We start from the raw sequence: 12,240 nt of genomic DNA on the forward strand, positions 1-12,240 counted from the left end.
AGAGAAGTCACTAATGATTTTACTGTAAACTCAAGCTTTTAGCATCTGGTTTTACCATTCACTCTGTGGGTGGCAAAGGACTTTAAAACGAATAATTGTGATAACTTTCCCAAACAACATATTGATGTGCTTTTCTTTAAATTTCAAAACAATTCAATAAAAACTTTCTCAATATCTGCAAGGAGGACAAAGCTAAATATTTAGTCAAAAGACAGACTCAACATAGAAATAAACTGTAGTATATAAAATGGTAAAAATCAAAACTGAAGATTGCAATAAATGTGAACACAGTTATGCCAGAATTTCAGTTAAAAAAATACTAGTCTAAAATAAAGCTGAAACACATTTAAATATGTTACATGGCCCTCTTCTAATCTAATTATCTTTACTATTTGGTTTTTTACAAATATTAAATATTACAAGTAACCCATTCCTTCTTCTATTGATAACTATAAATTTTACCGTAAGCCTGTTCTTTCATATACTATAATTAAGGTAATTGAAAGTGGAAAAAGAAGTAAATCTGCACTGACTCATTAAGATGCAAATTTTATAGTCTTTGAACTTCCCCTATGAATGCATTAAATAAAATGATAACAGTATTAACTTTCAATATTTTGACATTTCTAGCAAAAACCAGATTTATGTGTGCGTGTATATGCACACTGAATCCAGCACTGAATAAATAAAAAGTGTAAGTTGTAAAATATCATATACAGTATCATTCTGTTTTAAAATAAGCAAAAATTTAAGTAATATATGCATATGTACATCTGGAAATAGAGCAAGGTACTGAAGGAAGGGTACTAAACCATTAATACTAGATTGGTGGCAGATAGAAGATATAGGCATTTTTAAATTTATATACCTATCAGTTTTGGGCCCATTACAATAAACATGTATTACTTTATAATTTTTTAAAATATATAATAATTTTTTAAAGGGAGAGGATGTGAACAGATAAAGGACAAAATTTTCTCACAACTCACTGTGAGTTTATTAGAACTGAAATATTGATTTTAGCAATCTGAATTTATCTACATAACCGGAACTGTTAAGATTTTCTTCTTTCTCTATACAATAAATGATTAATTGGATAAAGTCTTACACATCTACCAATTTTCACACTCTCTTTCAACATCCTATGAATCTGGAAAAAAAATGAAATAAGTGAAACAGAGAGCTTGTGTGCACTGGTGGAGGTCACACAGGAAAATCACATTCTAACTCCTCATGCTGTGCTCTTCCTAAAATAAACAGGCTATGTATGTCAAAATTAAATGAAGATGCTACGAATATTTGACAAATGGTAATGAGTGTGGCCAAAGATACCACTGTGGCAAAGGCATTCTCTATCTTAATTCCTAATGCTTTGACTGGATAAATAAAAAGCAACCCTGTTACATCTGCTGTTAGTTCTCTTTCTACAGTTACAGACCTTAGATCCTGAAAAAGCATAAAATAAGTAACAGGTACCTTGTTCTCTACAATGAGACAGAAACTATGGTGTCTAGAACTAAAATATTTAAAATATCCGAATACAATATTCAGGTACTCTTGTGGTTTCAGAAAAGTCTGACTTTCAGACTCTTGAATAATGGGAAGCAGGAGTTATTTAATGCACTTAAAATATTTGGTTCTACTTTAGAAAGCTTTAATAATCACACATGCATAAAGGTCAGAAAATAAATTTTATCTAGGTTAAATATAAATCTGAAACTACTAGTAGTATCATTAAAATTACATGACATATTGTCACCTGTTCTTTTTTTATTATTATTTTTTAAGCTAACTGGCTACGATTTTCCACAAAACCACTGTGTCTTAAAAATGCAACAACAACCGACAGATTTTTCTCTGGAAGAGAGGAGACAGAGTAAGGGTAGGCTCAAGGTAGACTCAGAAAAAGGACTCAAGTTCACGCTGTTTGGATGATCAGATAATATTTTTTAATCATTTACTTCAGAAATAATTTTTAATAAACTTGTAACCAATCAAAATGTTTCAGAGAAATGGATCACTGGCAAGGTACTGCTTCTGACTGAAATGTGAGCTAGTTTCCAGATTTAGGACTTGTAAGAAATCATGATAGTAACATGATATTAACATTTAATCCATATTTAAAGGTATTTTAATTTGCATATATTCATAGGACACACTTATTTGTTAAAAGGAAAGAGAGAAAAATTTATGGAATTGCTCTTTCAGAAAGAAGAAAAACTTCATGCTGTTTTATCTCACAATCAGTTTAAGGAAAGCATCTGTTTTAACACACACAATTACCCTAAACCTCAAATATATATTGGCTTAGGTGAAAAAAAAAATTAAAATGCTGAGAGAAAAGGGATTTACTACATTGAAGTCTTTAAATAGTATATGAGGTAATAGATATTTTTCATCAGCATTTAACAAATATATACGGTGTATAAGTAACATAGGTTCACTATGAGATAATTATGTTCTCAAACTCATTTAGACAAATGTCAAAACGTTTTCAAAACACAATGGTAAAATATTAAAATAAGACAGGTATTTAAAAATGTAACAGACAAAGGATGAGCAGGGTTCATAACCTCTGCTTTAGAAGAGGTTTCAAAATCTCTGCCTGCATCCTCAAAAGTATGATAATGTATTAACTGTATTTATGCTTCTGTTAAATAAAATTATTAAACTGTGAACTGAAATACAGCCATTTTATTTACAAGTTCTATGCAAAATAGCCTAAAACAGAGAGAAAAGGGCTTTTACTAGAATGTAGTACTATCGATGAGCATGTAATAGCAATGGGCCTGCCTACATTTCTGGCAAGCAGCAACTACAGTCTACAAACCACTGATGGGCTAAACAAGCTATTAATGACAGTTGCTTTTCAACACTTAAAATGGCCAGACTGTGTTGCCTGACCACAAGGACAAGTAGGTCATCACTCTCAAATGTTATACAATATAAGAAGCATAAATGAGACCTCTGTGGGGAGAAAAAACCCACAGGTATGGCTCCAGAGTTCTTTTGCTATTCAACTATTAATAGAAAGCAAATCCCACTTAAAGTTGTAAATACTTATAACCCATTTTACTAAAAGATTTATCATCACTTATTTAACCTTCCACCTAGAGCTTAACAAGGTATTATTAGTTCTGGTGCCCAGCTCTGGCTCTGAAATATACAACTTAATATCCAGAACCCAAATAAAGAAAAAAAAAAAAAAGTTGGCCCTCTGCGACTCTCACAGAGTAGTAAGATGATGAAATTGTGGCCCTGTGTAAACCCATGGAGTGTCTGTCTCTCCCAATCATTCATAGGCTGCAGAATCATACTCATGACTATATGGGGGATACATCTAGATTTTTCATTTGATCCAAGGGCCTTATTCCTTGCCCACTTGTCTTTCAAGTCAATGCCTTTCAATGTATTTTTCTTTCTGGTGTTTGCTGGACCAGCAGCATTAGCCTCATGTGGGAGCTTGCTAAATGTGGACTCTTAAGCCCCACCCCAGACCCAGAGTTTAAACAGTATCTACAGGAGATTCATATGCACATTAAAGATGGAGGGGCACTGACCTAGGTCATGTTCCCCGACTCCTACGTATCTCCAGTTATTTGACTTTTCAGGAAAGAGAACAAGGGAAGCTTTAGAAGTATCATACTGATCAGGATAATTCACTTCATTCTCTGCCCAAGGAGACATGGCACAGCAGTCCTTCTTTCAAGTCAGAAACAACCCCAAAACTATTCTGACCTTAAAAAAAAGTGACAATTTTTCATTTAGCTCAAACCAATATATTCAGATCTTAAGCCCTCTCCCAAGAGGAAAGGATAGCATTATTTGTATAGATTGCTAATAAAAAAAAAAAACAATAATAGCTATACGATAATCACATGACAAGATTTATCTCCTGTACACTTTTATAATTGTAACAATAAAAATGTGTTACTGTTAGCTACTTGACTGTATTAAAAACACTCTAAAAAGAAAATACTTTAACCTCCATTGAATATTTCAATAAGAGCTACAACTCACTATATTATCCAGAAGTTAAAAACATAAGAAGTAGAAAAATATGGAGTCAGCTACCTTTGATATAAAAGAGAACGTAGAGTCAATTGTCCGCAGTTTAGGACATCATTAATAAAACAAATCAGAAGCAACATCACCACCTAATAACCACCCACCTCCACTCCTTCAACCCTATTATGTTAACAGATACATACTGGGGTCACATCAGAAAGTCTTTAATTTGTATATGATTTTTCATCAAATAAAAAGTACTATTTCCTTAAGTTCATTATAAAATCTAACTAAGCATGACATTATAAGCAATGATTTTCTCTAAGTCGCTGAGTAGATATTCACACTGAACTCTGAGATGTTTTGTATTCAATTCTGCTGACCATTCTGATCACTCTAGGAGGACTGCAGGGGACTGCATAGGATTCAAGGGCTATTGAACACTGATTTCTGACATTTTTCATTATCAATGTCTCTTTTGAGGCAAAAGTTTTGTAAGACACCACCCCTTGCCATAGCCCCTGATAACAGCTTTAATACATAAATGGAAATAAAAACAAAAATCATCCCCAGGAAAAAAAATGTGCAACACTAAAATGCCAAAATAGTGAACACAGGCCTAGAAGCTGGTGTTACCAGAGCACTAGCTAGAGCAAAGGGGCTTGAAAATGAGTGAAACCAGAAGAGGCAGCCTGAGGAAGCATTGCTTCTGGGAGAAAATCAGGTAAATAAAAAACATGGAAGAAAATAGTAAGAAACAAAGTGCTAAAGCGAAACAAGACATGCCAACCCCTTCCTCCCTACCATCATCATCTGTTAGAGAATGATGCTTCAATGTATTGTGGAAGGTCTTCCCTGGAGGCTCAGACAGTAAAGAGTACACTTATAATGCAGGAGACCTGGGTTCGATCCCTGGGTTGGCAAGATCCCCTGGAGGAGGGCATGGCAACCCACTTTACTATTCCTGCCTGGAGAATTCCATGGACAGAGGAGCCTGGTGGGCTACAGTCCATGGGGTCGCAAAGAGTTGGACATGATAAGCACAGTATATACTGCAGAAGAGGGGACCCTTAAACCAGGAGCCCTGTCTACAAAACATCTAGGATTTTTAAAGGGAAAGAAGGGAGGGAGAGAGGAAGGGAGGGAAACGAAGGGAAAGAAATCAAAATCACCCCGACATAGTAACCAGATTAAAACACTACAATAGATGAAAATTCTTCCCTTAAAACCAGTTACAAAGCACAAGACTCATTTAGACAAATAATAGAAAGAAAACCTAGAATCAGATATTCAAAGAATAACAACATAAATGTAAGGGGGAAATATTTCAGATATGAAGGATACATTATAAGGTACACAAAAAAGAATAAATTTGAATGAAAACAATAAGAAATATTGAATTAAACCAGGAGAACAATTGAGAGAATTAAAAACAAAAATAAAATAAAAATCTGTAAAGGTAAAAATATAAGGCCGGTACCAGAGATATCTGGGATATCTGAATCTGGGAAAGATTGAAGGTAGGAGGAGAAGGGGACGACAGAGGATGAGATGGTTGGATGGCATCACCGACTCAATGGACATGAGTTTGAGTAAACTCTGGGAATTGGTGATGGACAGTGAGGCCTGGCATGCTGCAGTCCATGGGGTCGCAAAGAGTCAGACACGACTGATCAACTGAACTGAACTGAACTAAACCAGAGATATCAAAAGCAAGATTCAAATATCTTGAATAATATTTCAAGAAAGTCAAAGGAAACTGTGAGCCAAGGATTTTATGTCCAATCCAAGTTGTCATTCAAGTGGCAAGACTCCAGAAAAACAGCTTGGAATGTGCAAGATCTTGGGGAATATTGTACATACGAGCCACAGCTAAACAGAGAAAGAAACATAGTAAATATAATGATATGCAAGTAATTATGGAGTAATTACCAGGATATATTAATGAGTGAAAAGAGAAAATTACAGTAAAAATATATACAATATGCTTTTTATAAGAAAGAGGAAATGGGAATACATACAAATAAGCATATAGTTGCTGTTGCTCTTTAGTGGCTAAGCAGTGGCTGACTCTTTGGCAACCCTATGGACTGTAGCCCACCAAGCTCCTCTGTCCATGGGATTTTCTAGGCAAGAATACTTGAGTGGGTAGCCATTCCCTTCTCGAGGGGATCTTCCTGACCTGGGGATCAAACCGAGGACTCCCACATTGCAGGCTTATTCTTTACCGTCTGAGTCACCAGGATATATTCTTAATCTTACGAAAAGCACAGGAAATACAGACAAGAAATTAATAAAATTTGCTATCTACAAGAAATAGAGAATAGCTAGAAAGGAAGGGGGTAACACCTCTCTGAGAATACCACAGTATATAATATTTTGACTTCTGAAAACATGTTAACCTTATGGATATTCAAGCATAATTAAATCAACAAGCATGGGAACAAAGGCACCTAAAATTAAATATGAAGTGAAGTGAAGTGAAAGTCGTTCAGTAGTGTCTGACTCTGCAACCGTATGAACTTTACAGTCCACGGAATTCTCCAGGCCAGAATACTGGAGTGGGTAGCCTTTTCCTTCCCCAGGGGATCTTCCCAACCGAAGGATCGAACCCAGGTTTCCCACATTGTAGGTGGATTCTTTACCAGCTGTGCCACAAGGGAAGCCCATAAATGGGAACAAATGAATGTGACTATATTTCAAATGATTAAACTACACTCAAGGGGAAAAAACTGCAAATAAATCTTCAAGTCTTTTAATTAAGTCTGTTTTCAAAAGATACACTTGTAGTGATTTTGGAACTATTTTATGTATATTATATGATTGAGCAAATGGGTAAACATTTAGTGCTATAGGAGTCTGGATTCTCACTTTACATAAACACAAATATGAAATGGGGGAGAACAAGGAAGAACTCTGCAGTTTGGATTGAAATTGGAGGCATCAGTATGACTCATATATTCTTAAAAATATCTATCTATGTACTAACCTCCCTCCCTCTATTTATCTGTCTAATCTAGGACTAAAAGTTCCTAGAAGTAAGAAAATTCCAGAGAAAATGAGCACATCATATGTCCAGACCTTGTCTCCTAAATACCATTCTCCTTTAAAATGAGATACAGTAATCTGGAGAAATGGCTGATTCTGGGAGTGGGACAGGGAAGGTATAAGATGACTCTGAAACGTGTTTATCAGAAAAAGAGGACGTGCTTAGGGAAAAAAAAAAAAAATAATAAGAGTATGTTGAAAGGATCCAGAAATCATCTTGAAAGAGGACTCTCTGGACAAATCTGCCACAATCTGAATGACAAAGTAAATAAGAAAAGTAACTGATAATAATCTGTTCATGAGTCTTTGTTCACAGCAAAAAAAAAAAGTAAAATAAGAAGGATGGGCTTTTCTGTAGAGTAGAATGCACATCTGTGCTCAGTCATGTCTGACTCTTGGAGACCCTCCAGACCGTAACCCATCAGGCTTCTCTGTACATGGGCTTTCCCAGGCAAGAATACTGTGGGAGTGGGTTGCCAATTCCTATTGCAGGTGATCTTCCTGACCCAGGGATTGAACCCACATTTCCTGCATTGGCTGGTGGATTCTTTACTTACCACTGAGCAAACATTTCATACACCTTCCTAGAAACATAAAACCTGGGACCTTATAGTAGAACGCTGGCTCCTAAATACAGGGGAGTAGTAAAGCTGGAAAAATCTCATTTTCTCAATCATCAGGCAAGAATTATCAATGGATCATGGGGCACCAACCTTCAAAGGCTGTGTTTAGAACTTTAAACAGATATAGTCTTTATGGGTGGTAGACAAGTTTGTGAGAAGATAAATAAAATGGTATTGGGGAGTATACTAAAAGAAATTTAAGCCAAGAATGACACACTGGACAGTTCACAGGAAAAGGTGGCAACACAGACAGAAAGGAATAATGTAATAAAGACTGAATCAGGGCTTGAGAGATTGTGACAAATAAATGAATCAACCCCTGAAGAGGTCCGAGGGAAACAAAGTCCATCCATCGTACTCTTCTCTCCATACATCCACATCTGCTTTCTCCCTTCCAGGGTTACAGACACTATATATATCAAGAAGAGCCCATAAACAGAGTACAGACAGTACAACCATGCATGTGTCCTTGTGGTAAATATAACATACTTCATATCTCATTTTTCTTAACTATATTCAAATTTATACTGGATTTTACCCTCTCTCAGGACAATGCTAATTTTCTATGACAATTCAAGTAAATTTGGAAAGAAAAAGGCTGAAGAAGGCTACATAAATAGAAGAAACTAATTCTAAATGTGTGGGATGCTCTTCTCATTTTATTTTTACACTATATATTTTTTAAATCAATCTATTAGAATCTGTACTTCTAACTGTATTTGGCATACAGTCAATTCAAAGAAAGAGTACAAGGGCTAGAAGGCAAGGGCTATAAGTACTGTTCAGCAAACCTAAGGAGCCCAGAGTTGCTAGATTGACAGGTTTCCTTAGCACTTAATCAATGAATTCTTACATTTACTTCCTTTTAGACAGTTATAAAGAATATCATTAACTTTACTGAATATTATTATTATACAAAACAATACATATATGTATATATGTGATATTATGCTATGTATTCATAATGTTGTTAATAGCTCACAGCCAGTGGGTAAATTTTACAATGTTAAGCTACAGAGTTTGAATAACTGGGGTAAAATGCATTAAAACCATCTACTTCTACCACCTGTTATATTGATCCTGGCTCTCTGATCCCTAAAATGCATTATCTTTGAAATACATTTGATGTATATGACTCAGATAAAAATTAAATATAACTTAGAGTCAAGAATGGGAAATAATAATTTAACAAACCATTACTCCTGACTATAATTAATACACGTGGCTATACTTCATCAAAGGCTTTAAAATACCTATAGTTGAAGAACTCTGTTTAGATGAAATCTTATTTTAAAAGTTTAAAAGTATATAAAATAACTAAAAATGGGCACTGTTCTGGCTAAAGTGGGCAGTGGAAGCCTGACGTGCTATTTGCTATGGGGAGAAAACCTGGCAGCCCAGGGCAGTTGGAAAACCACTGCTGCGCAAGATTACAAGTCAAGTATAAATGCAAGAGATTGTCACTGAAAATAAATTCATACTAGTAAGTATGAAAATGTATAAAATTTAAACAAAGGAAGAATCTAACTTGTTTACTGATGAATATGAATCACATAAATATAAAGTCTTTTTATTAAATAATAATTTACAAGAGATTGGCACTACATTAGCTGTTCTTCCTTGTTATAAGCTGCCAACTGATACTGGCATTAGATGTTTTAGATTAATATTTTTATTGTAATGTCCATTTGTATCTCCAAAATATATGTTGTACTATTAAGTGAGAAATGAAGATTCAAGAAATAATTTTTAATAATGAGAATAACAATGTTATTTATTTACTTCTAATCTGGAAATATTTTAGTTCAATTTTTCTAACTTGGTTATTGTGTTCTGCTTTTAATAATCTGTAATTTTTAGCAAGATTTAATCACTTTGAAAAGTCTAGATTTCCCCAGTTTCCTTTAGTTATTGAAGGAAAAACCAAAAATCCTTTCAACTCTAAAACTGCTATAAATAAAAATGGAGTTGCTCCTATTTGCTCTTGTGTGAGCAGAACAAAAAGCACATTAATAGTTAACAAAGCTACAATATGATACACGAATGAAGTCTTGCATGAAAAAACTACTTAGATTGTATTTACAAAAGAATCTCTATCATTAATTATTCAACATTTGGATCTGACCAGAAACCAGAGCATGACTTTATAATGCTCTGTTTAAATGAACTACTTAATGTTGTAATGAACACTCAATGTGGTGAGCTCAATGAATTTTGGACCTGGTATAATACAGCAGTTTTCCAACTTTTTGATCAATGGACAGATTTTAATGTTAAGTCAGTTGGAATTTCACTTGTGCTTTAAAAATGTTTACTGAAACCGAAAATTTTGCATCTCAATTATTTTATATTCTAAAACTGAATGTAGTTTAAACCAATGCATTATTCATAAAGCAAAGACATTAGGAAAAACAAAGCTGTGCACTTCTTTCAAAGCTGTTAAATTGCTAAAACATACCACATTTATGCATGCAATATTTGATTGTTTTTTTCTTAAAACACAAGCTTGTTTTTGTCAGATCAAGATATGCCAAAATTCTACACCAAACATTTTTGTTTATAATTAAAGCAATCATCAATCCAAGGATTGTCATCCATTTTATTTCATCTCTACATCAAAAAAAAAAAAGTAATTTAAAAAAATTTTAATTCCCTTGAAATGATAAGATAAATGAAAATGTAAGTGCCTTCACATAATAACAGTAAGCTGACCCTTTGGGAAATGGTTGACTTTCTCAATACAAGGTATTCAAAGCTCATTCAAAAGTGTTCATTTAGAATGCAGATATCAAAGATGATGCAAATGTTCAAGAGAAAATTAGAACTTACCAGATGTTCTAATCCAGCTTTGATGTTTCCAGATTCCCTAAAATAGAAGAATAAAAGTTTAAAATAGTTGTTCAACCCTCGTCTCCTATAATTTATGTTTACTTCAAAAATATTGTACAAACCCCTATAATTTTTTCAAATATCTTTCCTAATGTTCATAATAACCCCATTTTTAAGGACAGAACAATTTCTTTAGGAACAGATAATTTATTTATATCTAATAGTAGTATTAACACTAAAATTTATATTCATCTAGTAAAATGTTTCAGATTTTTCAGTCAGCGGAGAACAAAAAAAAATCAAATATATTATCATTTTACTATTTGTACACTATCTTTCTTTTACATTAGCTTTTTCACTTGAGTTTATTTTTTTAACATTTATTATGAAAATGTTCAAACATACAGATTCTATCAACCATCTAGATTTGACATTTTATCTACCATCTACAATTGACATTTTACTATATTTGCTTTATCAAATGCCCATCCATCAATAGGTGTATTTTTATACAAAGAATGTGCACAAAAATAATATTTATCAGTGTATAGCTAAGACACTAAATCTTAAATTTTTTCCTACCATTAATTTTATCAACTTAGTGCCTACTATAAATCAGAACCTAAAATTATAATATTGAAAAATTAATCACCAATGAAAACACAAACATCAAATATCACAATATATATTTTAAGTATTTAATTTCTTGCTTTTCACTAAAAAAAAAAGAGAGAGACCTGATGAGACAAAATACAAATAACTGTACAAGTAGCAAAGATAATTTAAATACACATTTGGTGGAATATGGAAATAGTTGGATGTTTTTTCCTGATTTCAGTTAATGCTAATTTATTAGTAAGAAATAGACTTTCCCCATTTTCACTCTGATCAAGCAGTATTTTAATTCCATTATTAAGACCACACCTTACTTGCTTTAACACAAAATTATACTTCTACCACAATGCAGAAAATAATTACGGAACATCTGACAACAGTACTGCATTCAGGATGTTTAATCTTTTCCCCACACCTATTTTTCTCCGTAGGGCTCCCAATGTTATTTCTTTTCTCTTTATTTTGTCTCCATTTTTTTTTTTTTGGAAAAATATATTTACTTCTGTTTCCTTTGTCTTGTTATATAATCTTTTTTCAAATTTCCCTATCTTTTCCTTTTGGATCAACTGCTTGAAAACTATACTAGTGGTTTCCAATGTTTCCTCTCACTGCCCAGTCTGGCATCTTGGGAATAAACTCCACTGTCTACTGATTACTACTCCTCTTTAGCCATTCTCTTTTCTGCTTCTGACAATGCTATATAATCAACATTTTAAAATTTAAGGATTTCTGAAACTCATTCTCTGGATACAGTTCTAATGTCAAATGACAGAAACAGATTACAACAAGGCGTGTCACAGCAGGCCAGTAACTACATAATTATTTTTACCTTTATTATTATAAGATTAATATATTTACTAGAGCTGGAAGTCTGATGAATTTTTAAGTGTTCACAGGGAAGTTTTCATATAACTTGTGTAGTTTAAAATTTAAACAAAAATAATAATACACACAGTAAAACATCTGACAGTGTAATATGTTTCTGTGTGTGTGTGTGTGTGTGTATACATACTACGACAAAATTAAATCTTCCTATCACTCACCCCTCGTTCTCAATCACTGATATTTGCTATTTATTTGTCCTTCTAAAGACAGTCTCTGCATATGTGTGCATACT

At 33.5% G+C, this 12,240-nt stretch overlaps 1 protein-coding gene across 1 annotated transcript in view; it reads right to left on the reverse strand.

Annotated features, from left to right (window-relative positions):
* Positions 1-12,240, reverse strand: part of RSRC1 (arginine and serine rich coiled-coil 1) — a 448,688-nt gene that overhangs the window by 242,489 nt on the left and 193,959 nt on the right. The window contains exon 5 of the mRNA XM_018048443.1: positions 10,509-10,545. Within this exon, the coding sequence (XP_017903932.1) occupies positions 10,509-10,545 (37 nt within the window). The remainder of the gene's footprint in view (positions 1-10,508; positions 10,546-12,240) is intronic.

This window comes from Capra hircus, chromosome 1 (genome assembly GCF_001704415.2).
Source record: "Capra hircus breed San Clemente chromosome 1, ASM170441v1, whole genome shotgun sequence".
Classification (NCBI taxonomy): Eukaryota; Metazoa; Chordata; class Mammalia; order Artiodactyla; family Bovidae; genus Capra; species Capra hircus.